The following is a 26,970-nucleotide window of genomic DNA, read 5'->3' on the forward strand; positions in this document are numbered from 1 at the left end:
AGAGCCTTTACACGAACAGATACATGCATACCCATGTTCACCGCAGCACTGTTTACAATACCAAAAAGCTGGAAGCAAGGCAAGGTGCCCATCGACGGATGAATGGATAAATTATGGTATATTCACACAATGGAATACTAAGCATCAATAAAGAGCAGTGATGAATCTGTGAAACATTTCATAACATGGAGGAATCTGGAAGGCATTATGCTGAGTGAAATTGGTCAGTTGCAAAAGGACAAATATTGTATAAGACCATATTATAAGAACTCGAGAAATAGTTTAAACAGAGAAGAAAATATTCTTTGATGGTTACGGGGCGGGGAGGGAGGGAAAGGGGCATTCACTAATTAGATAGTAGACAAGAACTAATTTAGGTGAAGGGAAGGACAACACACAATACGGGAGAGGTCAGCACAACTGGACTAAACCAAAAGCAAAGAAGTTCCCTGAATAAACTGAACTCTTCAAAGGCTAGCGTAGCAGTGGTGGAGGTTTGGGGACCATGGTTTCAGGGGACACCTAAGTCAATTGGCATAACGAAATCTATTAAGAAAACATTCTACATCCCATTTTGGAGAGTGGTGTCTGGGGTCTTAAATGCTAGCAAGCGGCCATCTAAAATGTAACAATTGGTCTCAACCCACATGGAGCAAAGGAGAATGAAGAACACCAAAGACAGAAGGTAAGTAGGAGCCCAAGAGCCAGGATGGGCCACATAAATCAGAGACTTCATCAGCCTGAGACCAGAAGAACTAGATGGTGCCTGGCTACAACTGATGGCTGCCATGATGGGGAACACAACAGAGAAACCCTGAGGGAGCAGAAGAGCAGTGGGATGCAGACCTCAAATTCTCTTAAAAAGCCGAGACTTAATGGACTGACTGAGACTGGAGGGACCCTGGAGGTCACGGTCCCCAGACCTTCTGTTAGCCCAAGACAGAAACCATTCCCGAAGCTAACTCTTCAGGGAGGGATTGGACTGGACTATAAGACAGAAAATGATACTGGTGAGGAGTGAGCTTCTTGGATCAAGTAGACACATGAGACTGTGTGCAGCTCCTGTCTGGAGGCAAGATGTAAAGGCCAAGGGGGACAGAAGCTGGCTGAATTGACACGGAAATACAGGTTGGAGAGAAGGAGTGTGCTGTCTCATTAGAGGGAGAGCAACTATAAGTATAAAAAAATATAGTAAGGTGTGTATAAATTTTTGCGTGAGAGACTGAGTTGATTTGTATACTTTCACTTAAAGCACAATAAAAAAGAAAAAGAAAAAAAAAAGAAAGTGCAGGGACCAATGATGGCCCCCTGAGATCTTCCATAGCCAAGAGATAGTCCTTTCTTCAAACAGGTGTTGTGTTGTGGGTGTGTCTGTGTGTATTCATCTTCTCCCAACTAACTACTCCCAATCTAAAACATTTTTTCCTTAGCTTTGCAGCTGTAGTTGGGTCCCAACAATACCTCACTAAAGGCTGCACATGTTAGTGAGTCTCTCTATCTTTCAGGTTAACCTGAGCCGTTTCCAAACTGGACAAGGTCTTAGTTGAAAGAACAATGCAGAAATCTGCTTGTAATTATTGGCAACATCTCTGGAGTTTGCATGTTGTTTACACATTAAGCCTAATTTGTTCTCCGCAAAGAAATCATATGAAGTGACATCACAGGAGAACTTGTTGGAAGGAGAATTACAGTGCACGGAGAGCCTAGAAGATGTCAAGTTGACCCAGAGATTTTTTCAGGGGTTGTTGGTGGTGAGGGTGTTTCTAGCTAACCTGCAGAATGTAAACAGAACCTGCAGACAGACTGAAAGACAGCTCTATCAGCCCTGCTGGAGGTGTTGACACCACTATCCTACCCAGGGTGTGAGCACAGAAGCTTGTTACCATTCCATTTTGCTGAGCTGCTTGGGGCTTTTGACATTACAGATACCCCGTTCCTGCACAGAGAGACTTGTTGAAGAATCTTAAAGTTAGAAGGCACCTTAGAGGTCTTTTCAAAATAGAGTACGCAGACTAATTCTGAATGTTTCAAACTATCGACTTACAAACAGTCAAATGCTCGTTGATATATATGCAAATAATCAAATTCAATTGAGCAGTAATACAGCAAAAAATAGGATCATTTTCAATGAAGCAATATTAGTAAGCATTCTTAATATACAAAAATCACATCAAAATTGATGGAGCAATAGCTCATTTGAACAAGCCGTGTGTGTAAATGACTGTGATTGTATAGAGAATTACATAGTACCAAACTAAAACCATATACAACAATCCACTCCCTTCTCTTTAAAAGTTCAAGAACTTAGATCCCTTTTCTTGTGCTATCTCGGTCAATGCTATTCCCTCTCTAGTTACCTCCATGCAGGGCAAAGCACAGGCTCCTATCTCTTGACTGCCACTGCCCTCAGTCAGCTCCTTCTCTGTTGCCTGAACTAAATTGAAACAGCCTCTTGGCTAATCTCCCTGCCTCCAGTCTCTTCCCTCTCCAATTTGTCCTTCACACTGCCGTCACCTTGATCTTTATAGAGTACTGACCAAAACTCTTTAGTGGCTCCCACTGAGTACAAGATCAAGTTGCAACACCTTAGCTTGACATTCAAGACCCATGAGTAGGACCTTCTCTGCTTCTCAGCTTCATTTCTCACAATATCTCTCCACTCCCTTTCTCTGTTGTTGTTGTATGACCTCATGCATAATGGGATGGGACCATTGTGATCCACAGGGTTTTCATTGACTGACTTCCAGAAGCAGATCACCAGGCTTTTCTTTTTAGTCTGTGTTAGTCCAGAACCTCCACTGAGACCTGTTCAACATCAAGCAACTTGCAAGTCTTCATTGACAGATGAGTGGCTGTGCTTGAGGTGCATTGGCGAGAATTGAACTTAGGTCTCCTGTGTGAAAGGTGTGAATTCTAACACTGAACCACCAATGGCCTCTTCCTTTCTCTGCAGTCTTGTTATTAGACAAGGTAACATTATCTGACTCCAAAATATATACTCCGCCTTTTTCATGCTGTTCTATCAGCCCGAAATGTCCGCAAACTTTTCTCTTCCTATGAAAGTACTACATGCCCTACAAGGCTCAGCTTAAATGCCCTCTCCTCCAGGAAGCCCCTTCCGTGGGCTTCCCAAAGCCTCTTGCTTTACCTTGGCAATGGCTCTCATTTCATTCTGTCTCAAGGCAGACTCCCCTGCTGGCTTTCTCTCTGCAATCCTATGTTGTGAGCCCCACAACTTCCTGTTGTCCCCAGATCCTTGCATAGTACCCAACACATAGAGTGACTCAGAAAATGCTTGTGGACTAAATAAATCACGGGATTTGGCAAAACTTGTAAAAACATATTTCAAAAGTCTTTGGCAGTTTCATATTTAAAAGAAGTTAAAGTTTAGTACATGTTTCAAACGATGCTTCGTAAGCATGATGTAAGGAGCCCTGGTGGCAAAACAGTTAATTGCTCGGCTGCTAATCAAAAGATTGGTGGTTCAAACCCACCCAGCAGCTCCATGGGAGAAAAGACCTGGCAGTCTGCTCTGGTAAAGATTACGGCCTAGAAAACCCTGTGGGGAAGTTCTACTCTGTCACATGGGGTAGCCGCAAATCCAAATCAACTTGTCACCACCTAACAACAACAACAAGCGTGAAATATGTTTTCGTTTTGCTTATCATGGATCCCCAAAACCTGCACATGAAAGCATATTTAATAGGAGTTAATAAAATCTAATAGTAAAATATATATGGTAATTTAAACTTCTGTTCAATTTTTATTGACATTTCCACAGAGAGTAAAAACTCATTGCTGTCGAGTCAATTCCAACTCATAGAGACCATGTAGGTCAGAGTAGAACTGCCCCATAGGGTTTCCAAGGAACGGCCTGTGGATTCAAGCTGTCGACCTTTTAGTTAGCAGCCAAGCTCTTAACCACTGCACTACCAGGGCTCCATTCCATAGAGAATAACACATTAAAAATATAGCTCTTAACCACTTTTTTTTTTTAACCAGACTTTTTTTTTCTCAAAGATTTTCTTTAACACAAAAAGTGGTCCCTGACAGGGAACACAACAGAGAATCCCTGATGGAGCAGGAGAGCACTGGGATGCAGACCTCAAATTCTCCTAAAAAGACCAGACGTAATGGTTTGAATGAGACTGGAAGGACCCTGGAGGTCATGGTCCCCAGACTTTCTGTTAGCCCAAGACAGGAACCACCCCCAAAGCCAGCTCTTCAGACAGAGATTGGACTGGACTTTAAGATAGAAAACGATACTGGTGAGGAATAAGCTTCTCAGATCCAGTAGACACATGAGACTATGTGGACAGCTTCTGTCTGGAGAGGAGATGAGAGGGCAGAGGGGGTCAGAAGCTGGCCAAATGGACACAGAAATAAAGAGTGGAGGGAAGGAGTGTGCTGTCTCATTACAGGGAGAGCAACTAGGAGTATATAGCTAGGTGTATATGAGTTTTTGTATGAAAGACTGACTTGGTTTGTAAACTTTCACTTAAAGCACAATAAAAATTAAAAAAAAAGAACTCAAAATGGATCAAAGACCTAAATATAAAATCTAAAACAATAAAGATCATGGAAGAAAAATAGGGACAACGCTAGGAGCCCTAATACATGGCATAAACAGTATACAAAAGATTACTAACAATGCAGAAGAAAAACTAGATAACTGGGACCTCCTAAAAATCAAACGCCTATGTTCATCCAAAGACTTCACCAAAAGAGTAAAAAGACTACCTACAGACTGGGGAAAAGTTTTTAGCTATGACTTTTCCGATCAGCGCCTGATCTCTAAAATCTACATGATGCTGCAAAAACTTAACTACAAAAAGACAACCCAATTAAAAAATGGGCAAAAGATATGAACGGGCACCTCACTAAAGAAGACATTCGGGTAGCTAACAGATACATGAGGAAATGCTCATGATTAGCCATTAAAGAAATGCAGATCGAAACTACAAGGAGATTCCGTTTCACTCCAACAAGGATGGCATTAATCCAAAAAACACAAACTAATGAATGTTGGAGAGGTTGTGGAGAGACTGGAACACTTACACACAGTTGGTGGGAATATAGAATGGTACAATCACTTTGGAAATTGATTTGGCGCTTTCTTAAAAAGCTAGAAATAGAACTACCATATGATCCAGCAATCCCACTCCTTGGAATATATCCTAGAGAAATAAGATCCTTTACACAAACAGATATATGCACACCCATGTTCATTGCAGCACTGTTTACAATAGCAAAAAAATGGAAGCAACCAAGGTGCCCATTGACAGATGAATGGATAAATAAATTATGGTATATTCACACAATGGAATATAAAGAACGATGATGAGAGTAAAAAGAAAATGAATCTGTGAAATATTTCATAACATGGAGGAATCTGGAAGGCATTATGCTGAGTGAAACTGGTCAGTTGCAAAAGGACAAATATTGTATAAGACCGCTATTATAAGAACCTGAGAAATAGTTTAAACAGAGAAGAAAATATTCTTTGATAGTTAGGAGATGGGGGAGGGAGGGAGAGAGGAAGAGGGGTATTCACTAATTAGATAGTAATAGAACTATTTTAGGTGAAGGGAAGGACAACACATAATATAGGAGAGGTCAGCACAACTGGACTAAACCAAAAGCAAAGAAGTTTCCTGAATAAACTGAATGCTTTGAAGGCCAGTGTAGCAGGGGCGGGGGTTTGGGTACCATGGTTTCAGGGGACATCTAAGTCAATTGGCATAATAAAATCTATTAAGAAAACATTCTACATCCCATTTTGGAGAGTGGCATCTTGGGTCTTAATCGCTAGGAAGTGGCCATCTAAGATGCATCAATTGGTCTCAACCCATCTGGAGCAAAGGAGAATGAAGAACACCAAAGACACAAGGTAATTATGAGCCCAAGAGACAGAAAGGACCACATAAACCAGAGACCCCATCAGCCTGAGACCAGAAGAACCAGATGGTGCCCGGCTACAACTAATGGCTGCTCTGACAGGGAACACAACAGAGAACCCCTGAGGAAGCAGGAGAGCAGTGGGATGCATACCTCAAATTCTCGTAAGTCTGACTGAGACTAGAAGGACCCCGGATGTTATGGTCCCCAGACCTCCTATTAGCTAAGAGAGGAACCATACCCAAAGCCAACTCTTCAGACAGGGATTGGGCTGGACTGTGGGATAGAAAATGATACTGGTGAAGAGTGAGCTTCTTGGATCCAGTAGACACATGAGACTATGTGGGCAGCTCCTGTCTGGAAAGGAGATGAGAGGGCAGAGGGGGATCAGAAGCTGGCTGAATTGACACGGAGAATACAGGGTGCAGTGTGGTGTCTCGTTAGGGGAAGAATAGCTAGGAGTATATAGCAAAGTGTATAGAAATTTTTATATGAGAGACCGACTTGATCTGTAAACTTTCATTTAAAGCACAATAAAAAAAAAAGTAGTCACATTTAAAATGAGTTTTGAGCAGAGCTGCTACTACAAGAACCCAACTGGAGATTCAATCCTGGGCTTAATAATAACTGCAAGGGTTGTTTAGTTTTTGTTTTTGTAATGGTTTTCCCTCCTACTGGGAAGAGGTTCACAGGGGAGGTCAACAGAAACATATTAAACCTTACTAAAGGCAGCCAGGATAGTTGTAAAAATCATTGAACAAGGAGGCAGGATACCCAAATTCTAGTTCATTGACTGGCATTAACAAGCTGTCTGACCCTGGCATGTCTTTACGCAGTCTGGGCCTGAGTTTCCCTGCGTGTGAAATGAGGAGGCTGGACTGGATGATTTCCGAGGGCCCATCGTACTCTAACAGCCTGGGTGAGGTGAACATATTTGAGTTTGAGTAGCAGCTGGTGTGTACAGCAGCCCCTAACACTGGACGGGATGCCCCCCAAACGCCTATCCTGCCACCAGCCGCCAGGGCCCCAGGGTGTTTTGAGTTTGTCTGTTTTTAAAATAACAGCTGTATTCAGAAATAATTTCCATACCATAAAATTCACCCATTTAAACTGTACAATTCCATTTTTTTGTATATTCATAGAGTATTGCAACTGTCAGCAATCAATTTTAGAACATTTTCAACATCCCAAAAAGAAATCCCTTTCCCAGTATCAGGCACTCCCATTATCACCCTATCTCTTCAGCTCTAGGCAACCACTGATCTATTTTCCGTCTGTAGAGAGTGCCTATTCTGGACACTTTGTGTATATGGAATTATACAGTATGTGGTCTTTTGTGATTGGATCCTTCCTCTTAGCTTAATATTCCAAGGTTTATGCATGTTGTAGCATGTATCAGTACTTCATGTATCTTTTTTGATAAGCTTTATTTTTTAGAACAGTTTTGCTGTTGTGAGTTGCCATTGAGTCAATTCTGACTCACGGCAACCCCATGTGTGCATAGTCGAACTGTGCTCCATCGGGTTTTCAAGGCTATGAGCTTTTGGAAGCAGATTGCAAGGCCTGTCTTCCAAGATGCCTCCATGTGGGTTCGAACCACCAACCTTTCTGCTAGTTGTCAAGCACTTACCTGATTACATCACCCAGGGCCTCCTAGAACAGTTTTAGATTTATAGAAAAATGGAGAAGATAGTACAGAGAGTTCCCATGTAGCCTGCACCTGGTTTCCGCTGTTATTTACATCTTACACTGTAAGATCTTACATTAGTATGGTACATTTGTTACAATTAATGCACCAATATTGGTACATTATTAACTAAATTCTATACTTTATTTCCTTAGTTTTTTTTTTTTTTTTTTAACCAACCCCTGTCCTATGTCATTTCCTTAGTTTTTACCTAATGTTCTTTTTCTGTTCCAGGATCTTATCCTGGCCACCACATTACATTTAGTAGTCAAGTCTCCTTAGGCTATTAGCTGTGAGAGTGTCTCAGACTTTCCTTTTTTTATTTTTATGATCTTGAGAGTTTTGAGGCTTACTAGTCAGATATATTTTATAGAATGTGCCTCAATTGGAGTTTGATGTTTTCCTCGTGATTAGACAGGGGTTGTGGGTTTGAGGGAGGAAGACCCGAGTGATAAAGTGCCATTCTCAGCACATTATATCAAGGGTACAGACTATCAACGTGACGGAACACTGAACTGTTGATGTTGACCTTGATCATTTGGCTGAGGGAGTGTTCCTCAGATTTTTCCACTGCGAAGTCACTCTTTTCCCCCCATTCCATACTGTTACTCTTTGGGAGGCAGTCACTGTGAGCAGCCCATCATTTAAGGAGTGGGGAGTTATGCACCCCTCTTCTTGAGGGTGGAGTGTCTACCTAAGGTATTTGGGGTTCTTCTGCATAGGAGGTTTGTCGCTTCTCTCACATTTGTTTCTTTACTTAGTCATGGATATTTGTTTTAGATTTTGAGATATAATCTAATACTACTTTATTTTGGTGTTCAAATTGTTCCAGCTTTGACCACTGGAGGCTCTTTCAGTCGGCTCCCGTATCCCTTTGACATATCCCCATCACTGCAACCTCCCTCCCTCCCTTCCTTGGTTCCATGGTACTTCCTTACTTGCTGGTACTACAAGATGCTCCAGGCCCATCTTAGATGTTTACTGCCCCAGTCTTAGAATCAGCCATTTTTCCAAGGAGTCTCAGTTCCTTTTATTGAAGAATGATATTAGAAACAAAGATCTGTGTGCTAGGTGAGTTCATGGCTATTGGAATGCCTTTGCTTCTAGGCCTTCTCAGCTGATAGCGTAAGGTAATATATGTGTGCATACTAACTCACATATATGCTACTACTTAATTTCTTTTTTATTGCAGAATATTCCATTGTATGAATATACCACATTTTATTTATCCATTCATGGACATTTAGGCTGTTTCTACTTTTTGGCTATTATGAATAATGCTGCTATGAGCATTCACATACTGGTTTTTGTTGGGGGGGGTGTTTTCAAATCTCTTGTGTATATACCTAGGTTTTTATAATTGCTGGATCGTATGGTAATTCAATATTTAAACTTTTTGAGCAACTGCCAGACTGTTTTTCAAAGTGGCTTCACTATTTTACAGTCCCACCAGCAGTGTATGAGGGTTCCCATTTCTCCACGTTCTCACCAACACTTGTTACTATCCATCTTTTTACTATAGCCGTCCTCGTGTGTGAGAAGCAGTATCTCACTGTAGTTCTGATTTTCATTCCCTGATGTCTAATGATGTTGAGCATCTTTTCATGTGCTTATTGGCCATTTGTATATTTTCTTTGGAGATATGTCTATTCAAGACATTGGCCCATTTGTAAAATTGGGTTGTCTTTCTTTTTATTATTGATTTGTAAGAGTTCTTTATTATAGTCTAAATAGAAGTCCCATATCAGATATACGATTGGCACGTATTTTCTCCAACTCTTTGTGTTTCTTTTCACTTTCTTGATGATGTCCTTTGAAGCACGTGAGTTTTTAAATTTGATGAAATCCATTTTATTTTTTCTTTTGTTGTGTATGCTTTCAGTGTCATATGTTTGTTACTTTTCATTTATTTATTTTGCCTTCTTTCTGTATCAAGAACTGGCCTTAGCAATGAGAAAGCTGCTCGTGATGGTAGGAAGTATAGAACCTGATCAGAGAGCACTAACTTCTCCCGGGAAGGTCAACATGGGCTGCTAAGAGCAATGATAATAATAGCGAACAGGCTGCACAGCAACTGTGTGTCAGACATCATGCCATTTAATCTTCACAACCAACCAAACAGACATTGTTGTTCCCACTTGACATCTGAAGAAATATGAGGCTTACAATGTGTGATGTCCTCAAGAGCCAAGAGATGGAGCCGAGATTGAAAATTCAGTCTTGATTTCCAAGGGTTTGCACTGATCCCATCGGCCTCAGTGGAAAGCCTCCCCTTGTATCCTTTTTCGAAGATTTATTTCTCTCTGCTCTAATTATACAATACCCCCGGGGGTCGCCAACATACAGTAAACACTCCACATATATTTTTGAGAACCTCCTATGGGCTAGGCATTGTGCTGACTACTGGTCAATAAATCAGACATAGCCTTTGCCCTCGTGAAACCTACAGGCTAGGGGGGAGATGGAAAATAGGTAGAATCACACAAAGAAATGTAAAATGAACACTGGGACCAGCGCTTTGAAGAGGTACACAGTCCTATGACAGATTACAACAAGGAGATCTGTCCGCTTCTGAAGGAGGGCATCCTGGAAGTCTTCCCGGAAGAGGTGATGTTTGAACTGAGATCTGCAGGACACTGGACTATTTAAGAGCTCTCAGGAAAGAACATTCCAGGCAAAGGGATTAGTACAAAAGCCCTGGGGCATGATAGAAACCATGCATGTATGGTGCTAGTAGATTTTATTAATTGTTAGGAAATTTGCACTTGATGTGTGGATTTTGGGAAATCGCCTAAATGCAAAACTAAAACCTGCACTGTGCATGATAATCATTATTTGAAACCATCACGGGACTTGGAAGTTTATTTAGATACGAAACTTGCAGGGGCTGTGATTGATTCATTTCACAAACTTTTCTCAAAGGAATCCTGCCTGGGGTCAAGGGAGGGAGGAGAGGTGAAAGAAGCTGAGCCCAGAGAGGTGGGCAGGACCTGGGTGGGGCTTTGGGGGAGTTGGGATATTTCCCAAAGAGCAATCAAAAGAAAGCCACCAGAAGGTATTAAGTAGGGAAGTGACAATCACAGCATTTCGGTTTGCAAAGTGGAGTGAGCGCTCTGGGGAGAATGGCTCGGTGAGGGTCAGGGTGGAAGCAGGAAGAACAGGTGGGAGGCTGTGGCCCTGGCCCAGCAAGAAATGACCGTGGCGATAGGGAGGAGGGACATGCACGTCGAGTTCCGTTCAGTTGGTGGGTGCGCGCCTCACGCCTCCTCTGGGCTCATCCAGGTGCCTGGTCTGGGGCCCAACCCCGGGGGCTTGCTCTCCGCCCCCCTCCCAAGAGGGCTGCAAGGGTTGCTGGGCCCCTGCGCTTCTGGGCCTCTTTCTGGTTCCTCAGTGGCCCCTGCTCCCCGCAGCCCAGGCTGTTCAGCTTGGCTCTCAAGGAGGTCTTTTTCTCCAGTGAGTGGGTCTGAAGAATGACCGACCTGCTCACTAATCTGATCCCGCTCCTGCTTACTGAGGAGGGGACGTGGCAGGGGGTTGCTCTGGTGTTCCTCCCGCTTGTGTTAACTGCAGGCCCAGACCAGGAGAAAAGCTAGAGGATTACTGCTCCTGGAGCTCCCCGCCCCCTCCCGGCCCCAACACAACTGAAGGCAAAGCCGGAATACACTTCTGTATTGGTGATAGGGAGAGAATATATTTTAAACCTGCCTTTTCGGGTGATAACAGGAATCCAATCCCATTAGAGAAAATTGGAAAGTACGTGGAAATATAAGGAAGACTAGCCAGAATTCAAAATATCACCCTGCATTTTTTGCATATCCTTCCTGACCTATCTTAAAAAAAAAAAAATCTACTTCTTTTTAAATAGTCAGCTTTTCCTGTGTCATTAAAACCTCTCGGTCTCCATGATTTTAATATCTGCAAAGTAGTCTTTTTTCAACATTATCTTACTTGACCTTTTCCCACTTGTTGGGCGTTTGAGTTGTTCGTAACTTTCTACCATTAGAAGGAAGGATGTGAACATCTTTGTTTATGAAGCTGTGCCTGCATTTTGGGCGTGCTCCTCGCGTCCCCATATAGCTTTCTAGAAGAGGGATTAATGAGGGAAGTTGCATAGACGGAGGACAGCAAAGCAAATCTCTATGTAGTCTACTTCTCACCAAAAGGCAGCTCTGCTCCAGTCGGGAGGAGCTAAAAGATGGGCCAGCGTTTTCCCTTCGGTCGGGTCCTGGTATTTCCCACAACACATGGCCACTCGCCACGCGGCAGCTACTTGGGGTCTCCGCGTCGGGAGTTACCTCTGTTCTCTGGAGATCCCGCCGGATTAATGGCTTGAGAGGCAGCTGGGGTAGTGATGTCCCCCGTTTCTCTCTTCGTTTTGTGGTGGAGCTGAAAGAGCACTCCCCGGCCTTGGAGGCCGGTTCCGCTCGGCCGCCAGGGAACCAGCTCTGCGACCTTGAGTACCGTCATTTCTCCTTTCCCGGCTCTTTCCTCATATGTAAAACAACCAGCCAGAAGAGGCGGGAGAGCTGGGGTGGGACCAGATTTGTTATTGTTGTTGTTTAAGCAGCAGAACCCTCATTTCACATTCAACCTAACCAGATCCCAGACCTAGAAAACAGCTTAAGGCGCCGTTGTCCCGGTAGGAGTGTCAGGAGGGGGCGTGGGGGGGCTCCCGTTTGAAAGCTCGGGCCTAGGGAATCGAAGTTTCATTTCAGTTCAATTCGATTCTCTTCCCTACTGGTGAAGTTAAACAAACAAAACTTTCATCTGTATTTAAATCCTCCAAATGTGCTGATTGAGGAAATCTTTTTTCTTAAAGGCAATTTGGAAATCAGACAAAGTGCAGCACAAAAGCTTGATGTTTAGAGATGGAGTGAGCAGACGTGAGACACGCTGAAAGGGTGACCCTGACACTTTTAAGGAGGCAGCGTCACAATGGACTCTTGGAAAGAAGCCGTGTCCGTTTATTCCGGTTTGCACTACCCGCTCAGGGCCCGGCAGTTGCTGGTTTGAACCCTCCGTGGCCTAGAGTCCTTTCAGACCAAACCTGAGTCCGCGATTGCTAGCAACCGGAAACCCAGAGTAACCTAGAAGAGGTATTTTATTGAGACCCCAACATTGCGAAGGATTGAATGGGGGGGTGTATATGACAAGAGTCTCCTTCCGCCCCGGGACTCTGGGTCCCCCGGGGGTGGGGCTCACCGGCCTGGCAGCCCTTGTATTGGCTCCAATCACAGCAGCCAGGGTGGAAGCAGCTGCCGGTGGCCCAGGGATGGGGAGCGAGGAGGGCGTGCTGCGGGGAGGAGCCCCAGGCACTGGGTCTGTAAATCGCCCCTGGTCGCTTTCCCCCTGCGGCACCGTCGGGAGTGGGGAGTGGGGTGCGGGGTGCGGGGTGAGGGGGCGCTGCATTCCCATGGAGACCCGACCTTCTTGGAGAGGCCGTGTGGGTTCTGCCGCCGGGATCCGCAGTGATGTGTAAAAGCGGACCGGACCCCCAAGGCAGCAGAATCTCCCGCCCCTCCCCCGAGGCCCGCCCGGGCCCAGCCCGCAGGTGGAAGACTGGCCCACACAAAGAAAGCCGCCGGCAATGTGGAATTCGTCCCAATTTAGGGGAGAATCTGTCGTCCAGGGTCAGGAGTGGACGAGGATCAAAACCCCGCACCAGGCCAATCTTATTGGAAAGGCCGAGTTTAGTGATTCTGGGATAGCGAGGTAACAGGATTAGCCGGATTAAGGAAATCACCTCAAACAGCTGAGGAGAGGGTAAAAATACACTGCTTCTATTTGTTTTCTTCCTAGGCCCCAAAGAGATACGCTGGGGCCGTGTGGCTGGGCGCGAAAGGAAGGGCCCTTGGCGGGGGGGGGGGGGGGGGAGGGGGCGGGGAGACAGAGCAAGGCTCCAGGGTCAGGGACTGGGCGAAAGTGGGAGATAACAAAAGTAGAGAGCGGGCTCCAGGTTCTGAAAACACGAAGTAAACCGACTGGGTTGACACGTTAAAAAAGAAAACAGCATCGGAGCAGTTTCAGATCTTTGGAAATCTAAGGTGTGCTTCTTAAAACCGGACCTCCCAGAGTTGAATGCGGGCCCCATCGTTTCAGCTACCAGGGTTGCAATGGATTTCTTTCCGGCTATGTTGTTTAGGGAGCCCTGGAACCATTTTTAATAGGACAATTCAGACCTTCCCAAGGGTTTTCGTTTTGTAAATACTTCAGCTCCATTTCACTGTCTTCCCGCCCCAGTACACAGAAGGTGCCCCTTTTAGGGCCGCTTCCGCGGCCGCCGTCTTCCCCTCCCCGCCCCGTGCGCCTGCTGCAGCAGCCACCCGTTCAGGAGACGCTCACCGCAATCAACAAGTGTGCAGCTGCGGCAAGGGCTCCACTCTGCGAGTGTGTGCCCGTTCCCGGAGACCCTCCTCTGCAAGACAACTCACTTTCTCCTCCGAGTTTCCGTTGGGAAGAGCGGCAGCTGATGTGTTTTGGGTAACCAGAAGTTAAAAAGAAAAAAAAAAGTTCGATGGCTCTCGCCTCCCCTTGGGCCGCTTCCCGCCTTGGGTTATAAACGCAGGTCCCCGGTTATGAAAGCGGGTGCTGACCACCTCCCCAACCCGCACCTAGTTCCAGGGCCGCGAAATTAGCAGGACTCCATCATGTTGGTTATAAAATTTATTGATCTCTCATTTAGGAATTCAGAGTAAAATCTTTAAAAACCTGACACAAAATAGCCCCCTCCCCACTACCCAAACGAAATCTGAACACATTGGCTTCTTGCGCGACGAAATAGCAAACAGATCACGGCAAAATCACCAGCTCAACAACCTAAATGCGGACTGGACAGAAGCTGCCCCGCAGTACGGGGCGAGGAAGCGGGGGACACACGCACACCTGGCTATAAATTAACAGTGGCCTTCGCTGCGGAGCCGCTCGCGCGGCCAGCCTCGGGAACCCACCGCGACCACGGAGGCGGTGCGACCAGGGGAGGGGCGGCGCCGTCCCCGGGCCTGCCTCGCCCCAGCCCGTCCCTCCCACTCACTCACTCCTCTGCTAACAGCAAACTATCAAGACATTTTCAAATGCAACAGAAAGACCCCCGCCCCGGGAGGGGGAGGGAGTTGCTGTTTCTTGGCAATTATCACAGCGATCCCAGCCTACAAAGGAAGGAGGGCAACGGCAGGGCGGGCGACTTCTAGAAAGCCCCGTGGCCGCTGCCCCCGACTTCTCTTGGCTTTTGTACAAAACCCGACAGCTACAGCCAAACTTTCGGTCCTCGCCGACATCAGTACAAGGCAACAGTCCCAGGCAAGCAAAGCTAAACACAAGGCGAGCCGCCCGGGGGTGCGGGCGGGCGGGCGTGCGGGCCGCGCGCTCAAATGTGGGTCAGCGGCACGGTGCCGTTGACCGTAGTCCCGGCGCCCTGGTAGTGCTGGTGCACGCTGTGCAGGCGGCCGCCGGGCAGCTGTGAGGAGGCGTCGGCCGCGTCCCCGCCGGGCGGCAGGTACATACTGATCATGTCGCGCAGGTCGCCGAGACACGCGCGCTGCGAGTGCGACGCAATGGCGGGCGGCGGCGAGCTGGGCTCCGTCTTCACCACCGTGCCCATGGGGCCCAGGCTCATGGCTGCGGCGGCAGCGGCGGCAGCGGCTGCGGTGGCGGCGGCCGGCTGCTGCCCGTAGGCGGCAGCGGCGGCGGCGGCCGAGGGCGCCATGGCCCCGTAGCCGGAGGCAGCAGCGGCGGCGGCGGCGGCGGCGTTCATGTAGCTCTGGGCGCCGGGCGGCATCATGGGGGTGTACTGCAGGCTGGCCATGTCGTAGCGATGCATCTGCGGCAGCGCGGGCGGCGGCGGCTGGCTGCTCATGCCTGGGGGCTGCGCATAGCCCAGCTGCTCCTGCACAAGCGAGTACGCGCCGTTGGCCCAGCCGTTCACGTGCGCGTACGTGTCCAGGCGCTGGCCCACGCCCACCGGGCCGCCGGCTGCGGCGGCTGCGGCCGCGGCCGCGGCGGCGGCGGCGGCGGCGCCGTGGGGCAGCAGGCCGCCAGGCAGCGAGTACTTGTCCTTCTTGAGCAGAGTCTTGGTCTTGCGGCGCGGCCGGTACTTGTAGTCCGGGTACTCCTTCATATGCACCGCGCGCAGCCTCTTAGCCTCGTCGATGAATGGCCGCTTCTCGGCGTCCGTGAGCAGCTTCCAGTCGGCGCCCAGGCGCTTGCTGATCTCCGAGTTGTGCATCTTGGGGTTCTCCAGGGCCATTTTGCGCCGTTGTCCACGGGACCACACCATGAAGGCGTTCATGGGCCGCTTCACGCGATCCTGGTCGGTGCCGCCGCCGTTCGCGCCACTGCCGCCGCCTGCGTTCATGACGACGCCGCCTGCGTTCACGCCACTCTTGCCGGCTCCTCCTGGGGCCGCGGGGCCGCCTGCGCCCGTCGCGGGAGTGGGTGGCCCCACGGGGCTCTTGAGCTCAGTCTCCAGTAGGCCGTACATGGCCGGGGCAGGGAGAAGGTGCGCCAGCGTGGCGGGAGGAGAAGGCGCTCCCGGGGCGGGAGCAGCCACGGTGAAAAGGACCGGGGGCTCCGTCGGAGGGGCGGTCGGGGGCCGGAGGGCCGGCCGGAAGGGTTGGCTTGCAGAAGTGCCTCGCGCCAAGCTGGCGGGTTCCCGCACCTGACGCGTTGGTTGGAGCTGGTCACCTCGGCTGCCTGGCTACTGGGCGCTTGCCGGGTCCCTTATATACCTGCTCATCCCCGGGGATTGGGGCTTGGTCCGCCTCTCGCCATGGGGGGCCCTGGTGATTGACAGCCTAGCAGTGACGCGCCCTGGCCAATCACCACTGAGCCCCCGGACGGCCCGGCTGGAAAAAAAGTTCGGGGAGCCCTTTCGTTCACCCCCACGCCTCTCTTGGGCCGGTGACGTCCGAGAGTTATTCAGGAGGCGGGAGTGCGGGAGACCCGCTCAGAGACCGCCAATTAGGGGCTCGGAAAGTTTGAAAGAACGAAACTGGAGGAGGTGCCAGGTTGGGGGGGGCACAAGCTGGACTACTGGGGGCGGCTTGGGGGCCGCGGGGCCCCAGCGGGGCCAGAAGAGAACTTTGCTGACCTGTTAGGGCCGAGCGGCGCCCTGTTCCGGACCAGCCCGCAGAGCTTCTCGCGGTCTGCGCCGCAGTCCACCGGCCGGGTCTGTTGCCAGCGCTAGGGACACCGGACACCGCCGGGCCGCCAGCTCCCGAGGCGGGTTCAGGGTCGCAGGGCGCAGCGGAGGTGCTCCGGCTGCGGCTCTGAGAAGCCCCCTCTTCCCCGGAGTCAGCCGCCGGCCGCCCGGGCCCTCCTCTGGGACGTGGCCGGCCAGCGCGCCCAGGCCAGAGCGGGGGTTAGGGGCCGGGCCGCGCGCGGGGGCTCACTGGGCGGTGGACTGGCGAGCGGTCCGCGAACACAGGGGCCTTTCTGACGGCCGCTGTCGAGGCCGGCGGAGGCGTTCGCACGCGGGAGTGGGGGGGTGCTGAGCAGGCCCCGGCTCTCTGGCTCTCGGTCCCCCTCTTAGCGGCCCCTTTTTGTCTCTGTTCTCTGGCCATTTCGGTTTTTCCAGTCCGATGCCCCCGAGGGGGAGGGTCGGGCCCCTTGGAAAATCCGTTTTCATGGCAACACGGAGCCTCTCCGAGTGAAAGAAAAGTTTCTTGGAGGGGGGGCGGTGGCCGGAGCTGAGCCGGGGCCGTCCTCCCGGCGGACCGCCGGGCCCCTCCGCTGGCTGCGCACCTGCCTGGACCCGGCCGGCCGCCTCCCGCGGGAGTAGGTTCCACTAACCGATGCCGTCCTTCTCCTTGTTTTCCAGCCTTCGTGACCCGGGCTCCAAGGCTCAGAGCCGGACACTCACCAGGATGTCGGGTTGTCTGTCAAAGACGAGCGGCGCGGGAACCCGGACTGCCGGAAGAGGGAATCCGACAATTGCTGCCGCCAGCCAGAGCGAGTGGCACAGGCTTTGAAACTCCTGGAGGCGGCGGGTGGGAAGGCGAAGCCAGTCAGGCAGAAGTGGCCGAGACCGAAATAAAGTGTCCGCGCGATGTGGGGCCTCGGTCCCCCAGCCCCGTGGCAAGGTGGGGAACAAAAAGGAAAGCGTAAATCCTAAGTGTGACATAAAAAAATTCCAGGCTTCTACTTCCTTAGCGTTCATGTCAGACCAGGCAACCCCAGGACGCCTGCACGCCAGGTACTCCCCTCTTTCTCTCCTGCACGAATGAAAAAGTGCTCCGCCGTGGTGGTTTGGGACGCAGAGCAGGCCAGCCCCCACTCCAACGGGTAACGGGCAGAGCACTGGCATTAAAAATCCAGCTCCTGGCCGGCATCACTTTCTGTGAGTTCGGGGTTCCCAAACCTGGTCCAGGCGCCGGCGTCCCTGCCCCCCCCCCACTTTTGGGTGACACCTCGTCTATGTTCTTTTGCCCATCTGGATAGAAGGGACGCAAATGTCCGCAGCCGAGGACTGCGATCAATTGGATGGGGGTCTGGATTTAGGATTGAAAGTAAACTACTTGAAAGGGTTCTGTGTATGTGTATATGTGTGTGTGTGAGTGTGTGTGCGTGTGCGTGCGCGCGCTGGGAGGAGTGTGCACAACACTTATCGCGAACACAGGCTGCATAGCATTCTCAGAAAATAGAATGATTTGGCATCCCCCACCTTTACCTGGTTTCTGGGAAAACTGGCTGACACAGTTTCCTAGGCAAACCCACCTTCCCCGAAAGGCACCTGTGTGCAGTAGCCCCTGCCCTCGCTGCCTTGCCTGGTTGCCCACCCCCTCCCCCCCCGAGCTGTTGCTAGGTGAAGCGCCTTTTAGCAAACTACCCAACCGACGCACGGCCTGGCGTCCAGTAGCCTGACAGATGTCAGGATTCTTTCCAAGTTTTTGGACCCAAATAAGCCATTGTGGTGACAGCGCTCTGGGCTGCATATTTCCCAGGGCAAGGATGCGGCGCTGGGCCCTCGCTTCTCAGGCGCCAGGGTATCTGGGGGAACTAGTCACTGCCCCCAACTGTTTATCATTTGATCACTCTTACCCACTGCGCGCGGCTTAGGTGAGCGCCTTTTCACATTACATCCTCCTGCCAGATTTACAGCAGTTTTGCGTTAGGATCAGACACTCTCGCTCACCCTTCCGGCCGCCCGCCGAGGCGATGATTCAACCGGTCTCCGTGACTGGTGACTCTGGGGTGGTCTGCATGGCCCCAAGTAAGAGCCAAGCCGAAATTTCTTTCGGAACACTTCCCAGGAAACTTTCTGAGCCCAAACTACCTGTTCAATAGAGTAGCCTTTGAGAACGTGAGGAGATGGGGAGCGGGGAGAAGAAGGGCTGGAAGGAAACACGTACTCTGACCGACCATCCGTGTAGGCTCTGGCAACAGCCAAGCGGCGCGACCTCTGCTCAGGAACAGTAGAAATGTCGTGGCCGGTACCACGGCCCGAGGTGCAATGGCTCTGACTGGGGCTGCGGGAAGACAAGACCCGGCAGACACCCGGCACCCTGCGAGGAACACAGAGGGACGCAGCGGGACCAAGGCCCGGTCCTTTCCCACCTCGCCCTGCAGCTCTCTCACCCGCCCTAAGGGGCCTCTCAGAGTCCGTGGGCGGTGCAGAGCAGAGCCGGGTGCCAGGAGACCCCCGCCCTCCCCAGAGGCTCCGGCTCCCTCCGCCTGGGGCTGGGCCCCTGGCTTCTAGGACCTAGGGCGCGGCAACAGCGCCGCTTGTCGGCTTCGGGGAGAAACTTCACCCGGAGGCGCCCCTGCCCTCCCTCCTGGGCTAGCCCCGACCCTCTGACGCACGGAGACTGCTGGCTTCGCCTCAGGGCAGAAATGGTGTTCGTTCCTAGACGGTCGGTAATTGCACAAGCCCGGGGTAGCCTGGCCGGATCCGGGTGCGGAGGGCGCACCGGCTCTGCCTTCGGGTTGTGAGCCTGGGCGGAATCCGTTCTCCCACAGGCCGCGTCTCTACCAGGTACCCTCTTGACAGTTGTGCCTTAGAACTACTGGAAACCAGAGCAGGAGGGAGCGGTGCCAACCCGCGCTGGCGGCCCGCTTTGATTTCTCCTAGGCACCTGCGCCCCGGGGACCTTTCTCAGGCGCCCGGCCCCGTTGAGATCCCAAGCTCTTAGAAGAGCGGCCCTCTGCGTGCTAAGTGGGACGGGGCGGGTGCGTGTGGTATCGCCTCTGGGGAGAGGGCGGCATTTGGGCTCGCCTTTTTTTTTTAGGGTCGTAGAGAAAACCCTGGTGGTGTAGTGGTTACGTGCTACGGCTGCTAACCCAAAGGTCGGCAGTTCGAATCCACTAGGCGACCTCTGGAAACTCTATGGGGTAGTTCTACTCTGTCCTATAGGGTCGCTATGAGTCAGAATCGACTCGAGAGCGATGGGTTTGGTTTTGGTTTTTAGGGCCTTAGAGGCCTGACAAGAGGGCCGGCCTCGGTGGCCTTCGGGCCGTGGCCAAGCGCTGCCTTTAAGGTTTCTCAAGTGTGCAGAGCCGAGCCCAGTGCACGGTCTGGTTTTGAGGATGGGAGAACGAATTACTCTGGTGACCCCCGGAGACGCTTTGCTTTCCAGTCGAAAAAGTTTTCCTATCTGAAGGCCGTCTTTCCCATTTCTTCCTTGAGAACATCCCCTGACTCTTCACTCTGGCTCCTAGCCAAAAAGATTGTGTGTTTAGGCCAACAAATCGAGAAATCAGTGGCTTGGGGGCTATTGTAGCACCATCTCTTGTTAAAAAAAAAAAAAAAAGGTCGGAAAGGTCACCAGCAACACAGCGGGGTGGAAAAGGCTGCACCTTCCAGTTTCCCCCCCCCCTCAACCAGCTGGTTCCCCAGCTTCCAATGGCAGCACTCGTTCTTACAGGTCTGGGAAGGAGCTAAGGACCGGCGGCTGCAGGTTGCAAACAATACTCTAGTTGATGCTCTCTCAAGAAAGGTTGCTAGGAGCTGAGAGGTGGGTCGTGACATGGTCCTCGAGATCCCAAAGACTGTATTCTATCGCACTTTGATGTAGCTCATTTGGGGGTGGGGGATGTAATTTTAAAAGCGATTTTCCAAATTCGATTCACTTGGTCAGCTGAGCTGTACTTGGTAGATACCCTGGGAGTCCCCGCGGCCCACACCTTGGCGCTCAGTTGCAAAGATCCCTTCCACCCACAGGGTCAAACCAAACCCATTGCCATTAAGATGTTAATGACCCTATTCTGGCGGTGCAGAGAAGGGCTGTGAGGCTTGCGCCGGCCAGAAACGACAAGGAATTGGATAACCTTTGCCTTCAGCTCTTCTTTGCCGACCTCACAACCCAAACACAGCCATCTCCCCGGGGGGAGGGAGGCTCTGCCCAGTCCCACTTCCAGAGGGCCTTCCGGGTCACAGCCTCTTTGCCTCCCTCCCCTTCGCCTCCCTTTCGCTCGCCTCCGTTCTCTCCCCCAGCCCCGCACCTCTCAGCTTTCCAGGCCGCCATCCCGCACCCCTGCGGAGCGGCCTCCCAGAAGCCGGCACCCTGTGGTCAGAGCTGCCCTCCCACTGAGCCTGTCGCCTGAGCCACTTCCTTCAGTGGCTGCAAGGCACGGCCCTCGCTTCTACAGCGTTAGTGAAACCTGCAGGAAGCAGGACGAGGTAAAGAATCTTAAACTCGTTATCAGTACACATTGTCGTTGAGCTATTCCACGTCTGCATAATTCCACAGCTAATTCATACAGCGGGGGGCGCAGGGCCGTCCGGCCTGGCAGCGTTCTCCAGGGAATGGTGCCTGGAAAACTACTGGGCCTCTGGCACCTCCAGTGGGACCAGGCCCGCCCACAGGCCCCGACGACAAGGGGCGCTGGAGGGTGGGATGGGGGTGCGGAGAGCATCCTGGGAGTGGAGAACAGTTGACATTTCCAGGCAGCTTATAGCTGTTCTTTTTTCCTCCCTTTTTTTTTTTTTTTCCACGACATGCTCTATTGATCCTTTCCCTTTTCTTTTAAGAGAGCCGTGGCATTCGATGCGCGGAATTACTCTGTCCTAAAAAAAAAAAAAAAAAAAAAAAAATTTTTTTTTTTTTTAACTCTCTTTGTGGCCGTTCTTTCTTTCCATGTTACTAATGCTTTGTCGTACACCTACTATGTGCTGGGCTGGGCGCCTGGTACGGACCGGAGGCCTCCAGAGGGTCGGGATGGAGGGCGAGGATATCTTCTCCGAGAGCTCCCCGCGTCCCCCCAGCCGGTCTCCCAGAAGTCGGGGCGGCGTGAGGACCGGGCGCGGACGGGGAGGGCACGCCCCGGCCCGCATCGCCCCGCGGACGCCCCTGCGTGCTCCCAGCGAGCCGGGCAGCGCACGCGAAAGCGCTCGCGCGCCGGGAGCCCCACTGCGGTGAGCACCGCGCCGCCGTCTGGGCGCCCGGGCAGCTGCGCGCGACGGAAGCAGGCAGAGGACGCGGCCCCACAGCCGCCAGGGCGCCTCTGCTTGCCGAGTGTGGAGGCTGCCGACCCTCAGACGGACCCATCGCTGCGCGGGCCGGCGGCCAGACGGCGCGACCAGGTTAGCTCTGTGGGACTGCCCGGCCGCGCGAGTGGTTTGGGGGCTTAGGCCGCCGTCACCCCAATTCCATTTCTCCGCGATGCGTCGCGGGGTTAGGACCCTGAGGCTTTGCTAATGTGATGTTTGTATAATTAACACCGTGTCCCCCGGATTTCTGTACATATTTCCTCCCCCAGCACAGCCCAGCTTTCATGTGAAAAAGCAACGGGAAGAACTTCCCAATAACCCTTTCTAATGGGGAAAAACTGCCCCTTTTGTGGAATGGTTTCTTTACAAAGCCAACAACCAACCTTATTTTCTAGTTCCAGTGGCTATCCCTTTATGAGTTATATTATTAAAGAAATCCGACACTAATTGTGCCGATTTAACTTGTTAATTAGTTGCAAATAAACTATTCATTAGTGGTAAAATAAAATAAAACCCATGTGCCTAGATATCATTCCACATTCACATATTGTAGTGTCTGCATAGCATAGGCATACTAAATTAAGTTCCTAAAAGGGTTCTCCTCAGGATAAATAATTAAAATATATTCTACTTTAATTGACATTATAGAGGACATAAATGAGCTTTTCCTTTTAGAAAGAAATAGCCATTTCTAAATAAAGCTTGCAGTCTGGAGAATGGAGGCTTCAGCCAAATGAATAGTCATTACTACCTTTTCAACGACGTGGGCCTTTTGATCAGAAAAGAAATTAGCTCTAAAAAACAGACAATGGAAGCCTGCCCTGCAATAGGAAGAAAATTAGACGGCCAAGGCTCTTCACAACACCTATTTCTATAAACCATAGAGCTCCTCGCTTTTCAATTACAGCTGTTCATTTCATATAAGGAAAGGGGAAAAACAGGCCTCTAATGTAAACTCGGTTTCACCATAAAGCCCTGCTCCTGGCTCGCAGCCAGACTGCCTACTTACTATTGTTTTTAGTCCTCTCATCAATTAGCTAATACTATATATTTTAAATGACTCTGGGGTGTTCCCAGACTCCCTCCTTCTTTCCCCTCCCAGACAAAACCAAAGCTGGACTCTCATGAAAGAACTGCCATTCGGTGAACAGATACTTAAATGTATAAAGTTTAATGTTTTTATTGTTCCCCAAAGAAAAACCATATTGAAAACCTGGCTTTGTCCCCCCCCCCCATATTCCTTAGTCCATCATTGAAAGACCCAGACGAGGTGATGACAGGGGAAGGACATAAATGAGCAGCTTGCAGTATTTTTTCTAATTGTTCACAGGGCTAAATCCATCTCTAGATAATTTTTCTGTGCCCTTTAGACCACAATTTAGCTTATACATCTTTGTGCTTTAAATTTGCCAACTCCATTGGTTTGGTGTCATTAGATATAATTTCATTAAAAAAAAAAGTTGTCTTCTCCATTTTAGTAACATTACCTAGTCCACAAGAAAAACAAAATTCCTATTGGTATGGTATGCTACAAAGTAAAACCTTCAACATACATAAAGTAATAATAGGATAAAAATATTCAGCAATAAGACCGGTGAGTCTTACATCCTTCAGATTCATGCTTTAGAAACATCAAAATAGAGTTATAGGCTGGGAAGGCTTTGCTTCCTTTGAAAGTAGAGTACTTATTTATCTATCTGATATTTGGAAATCATCATGTAGAGTCCTTGAAGAGCTAATAGTACCATCATCCAATAGGGTTGTTCTGGGATTTTAGTATTTGGGGTTGTGTTAATAAAGGAACTTGGTATTTTTTTAATATAATTTTTAATTTTTTGTGTGTTTAAGCTGCAAGTTTACACAGCAAATTATTTAACACAATTAAAAATAATTGGTTTATTCACTACAAAGTGAGTAAATATTTTTAATAACTATAAAATAGTTTAAGTAACACAACCACCATGAACTGGTCTGTGAGGCGTGTTATTCCCTTTTATACTTTAAACAAATTAGAGGTAACCTGACAATTTAAACAAATTAGAAATAATCTGCCAATTTAGAAGGCATGGACAGAGTAGAGCCACTGGCATGGCTTTTCAAAGTATTTCTAAAGAACAACAAAAAATTGCTACCAACATGTTCCCTATGCTCTGTTTGCGGCAGACATTCCTGTTTGAAGATGCTCCCGTTTGATGACTTCCTACCATATTTGTGATATTGAGTGCATGTCAGTGCTTTTGAACATTGTTGTGTAAATAATGCTTTTGATCATTAACTTCTTTGCTGCTTTGCTCAAATTGGTATCAGAATAGTTACCCCAAGTATTTGACCAAAGAGGACAGAGTTGCCATATCTGATTTGCTTGATAACCTGAAGAAGGGACTTTTCCTTGGCAATCAAGTTGTATGACTCTGTACCCCTTGGGTTTCCTGCAACAGAGCATGTGGTCTTACCAGTATGCAAGAGTGAAACCCTTCTCCTTGTATATTGCATGGGATAGTGCCTATTTTCAGAGTGAATTCTACAGAAGCTGGGGGAAACCACCACCTTCCCAAGGTAAGGCTTAGTAGCAGGAGTCAGCAATGCGTGGTCAGTAATCAGTAGCCTGGAAGTTGTCCAGACTGACTGAGAGCTGCACGGGTATTCTCGGTAGATCTAGCTCTGTGTGTTATAGTGCTTGACTTTCATTTTGGAAGGAGGAATCAAGTACGTGGTGTTGTAGGCAATTCAGCTGAGGTTTGAGGGAGTACTAAAACTGCCCACAAAAAGACTTGAACCATTCACCTAAACTTTGGAAGGGGAGAACATACCAAGAGATGAATAGAAAGAAATGTTTCTCAGGATGTTGATATAAAACAAAGCCTGGGTGTTCCCTTGCTTTAAAATCAAGACACTGAGAGGGTCCTAATCCTTGAGAAGAAGGCCCCCAGGGCAGAATCCTTTTGCCAGCAGAGCTTAGTGGCTCTTAGAGCACAGGTTCTAGGGTCACATGGCCCTGGGCAAGGACATTTATTAATTGACACATTTTTATTGAAGGTCTGCTATAGGCCAGGTGCTCTTCAAGAGTCTGGGGTACAGCAGTGGACTAAACAAAGTTCTTGTACTCATGGCACTCCTAGAGGAGGACAGAAACAATAAACATAAATGAACTAATGAATGAATGTCTGGAAGTGGTAAGTGCTGGAAAGCCAGATGAAGCCAGATAAGGGGCTAGAAAGGGATGAGAGGTGCTGTTTCAGATAGTGTAGTGAAGGAAGGCATCTTGGAGGTGATGCTGAAGCAGAAACCTGAAGTGAGTAATGAGCCATGTGAATATCTGGGGCAAAGTTATGTCATGGGGTTCTCGGGATTAAAGAAGGTAAGGAGTGTACCTGGCACAGGGTAAACTCTCAAAAAAAATGGCAGCCATTATTGTTATTGCCTTGCTGATTTTCTACTCTCCAACTCAGGCCAGGGACTCAGGGCTTGCGAGAAGAAGAAAGTGAGGCTCCGCACCAGGGCTGGGACTTGGGTGAGACAAGCAAGACACCTAGGGCACAAGATTTAAGGAGACACTTTTAGGATCGTGAAGGTGAAAGCCTGGATTATATAGAGTATCTTCTTATCAATATAGTAAGTTGTGCTGTGCTTTAACTGTTAGGAGAGAGAAGGTATCATAGTTTGAATGTGTGAAGATGCTCCCTGATTCATCAGTGCTCAGGGCATAACAAGAAATCTGACCGGATATGTGCTTGGGTTTTGTTTAGGACGATTCAGCAGGGGCTTTTGCACCAGTTGTTTGTCATCTTGTATGACCTGGGGAGCAGGACTCCTTAAATTTTGTGCTCTAGTTGTCTCTCTTGCCTCATCCTAGTCCCAACTCTGCCATAACCCATTACCAAGCAGTTGATTCTGACCCAGGGCGACCCCATGTGTGTCAGAGAAAAACTGTGCTCTGTAGGGTTTTCAATTAGTCTATAGGGTTTTCTTATGGAAGGAGTCCCTGGGTGGCACAAATGGTCAAGTGCTCAACTATAACTGAAAAGTTGGCGGTTCAAATCCACCAGAGGTGCCTCAGAAGACAGGCCTGGCAACCTGCTTCTGAAAGGTCACAGCCTTGAAAATCCTGTGGAACAGTTCTACACTGCACACATGGGGTCGCTATGAGTCAGAATCAACTCAACAATCTTATAGGCGTAGATCAGCAGGCCTTTCTTCTGCAGTGCCACTGGGTGGATTTGAACTGCCAACCTTTAGGTGAGTAGCCACGTGCAAACCATTTGTACCACCTAGGTACCTAACTCCAAAAAAGAAAAACCCATTGCCGTAGAGTCGGTTCTGACTTATAGCGACCCTATGTCCTATAGGGTAGAGCTGCCCCATAGGGCTTCCAAGGCTGTAATCTTTACAAAAGCAGACTGCCACATCTTTCTCCCAAGGAGTGGGCTGGTGGCTTCAAATCCCTCACCTTTCAGTTAGCGGCCGAGCGCTTAACCTCTGTGAAGTCTCTAAAGGTCGGGAGGATTCAGGTCCTTGTTTAGCTCTCTCCTCAACTCGTATACCACTTATTGTGCTTTTTCACTTTGGGGTAGTATGGTGTGGTAGGAAAAGCAAATAAGGTGGGTTGGTCTGGGAAACCTGGGTTTGAACCTGAGTTTGAGCACTTAGTATCTGTAAGATTTGGGCAAGTTTATTAATCTCCCCAAACCTCATTTTTCTCACCTGAAAGACGTGAGTAGTTAGGCCTTCTTCACTGGGTTAGAGCGGTGATTAAATGAAGTCATACAGCTGAACGCACTAGGCACTCTGCTTAGCACAGAGCCAGCTCAACCTGAGAGTTGTTGTCTTGTTTCTGAAATAACATGATTAAAAAAAATTCCTCTAGTGTGAAGGAGAGGAGACCGTGTCTCGCTTTTCTCACCCACCACACGGCTGTGCACAGATGTTTGTGGAATGAATCATAGTCCTTGAAGAAGTCCTTTTT

General features: G+C 49.4%; 1 protein-coding gene across 1 annotated transcript; it reads right to left on the reverse strand.

Annotated features, from left to right (window-relative positions):
* Positions 1-14,948: 14,948 nt before the first annotated feature.
* SOX3 (SRY-box transcription factor 3) lies at positions 14,949-16,076 on the reverse strand. The gene has a single exon (XM_064278135.1). The coding sequence runs from the start codon at positions 16,059-16,061 to the stop codon at positions 14,949-14,951; it is 1,113 nt and encodes a 370-aa protein (XP_064134205.1). The 5' UTR covers positions 16,062-16,076.
* Between the last annotated feature and the right edge of the window lie 10,894 nt (positions 16,077-26,970).

Source organism: Loxodonta africana, chromosome X (genome assembly GCF_030014295.1).
Source record: "Loxodonta africana isolate mLoxAfr1 chromosome X, mLoxAfr1.hap2, whole genome shotgun sequence".
NCBI classification, from domain to species: Eukaryota; Metazoa; Chordata; class Mammalia; order Proboscidea; family Elephantidae; genus Loxodonta; species Loxodonta africana.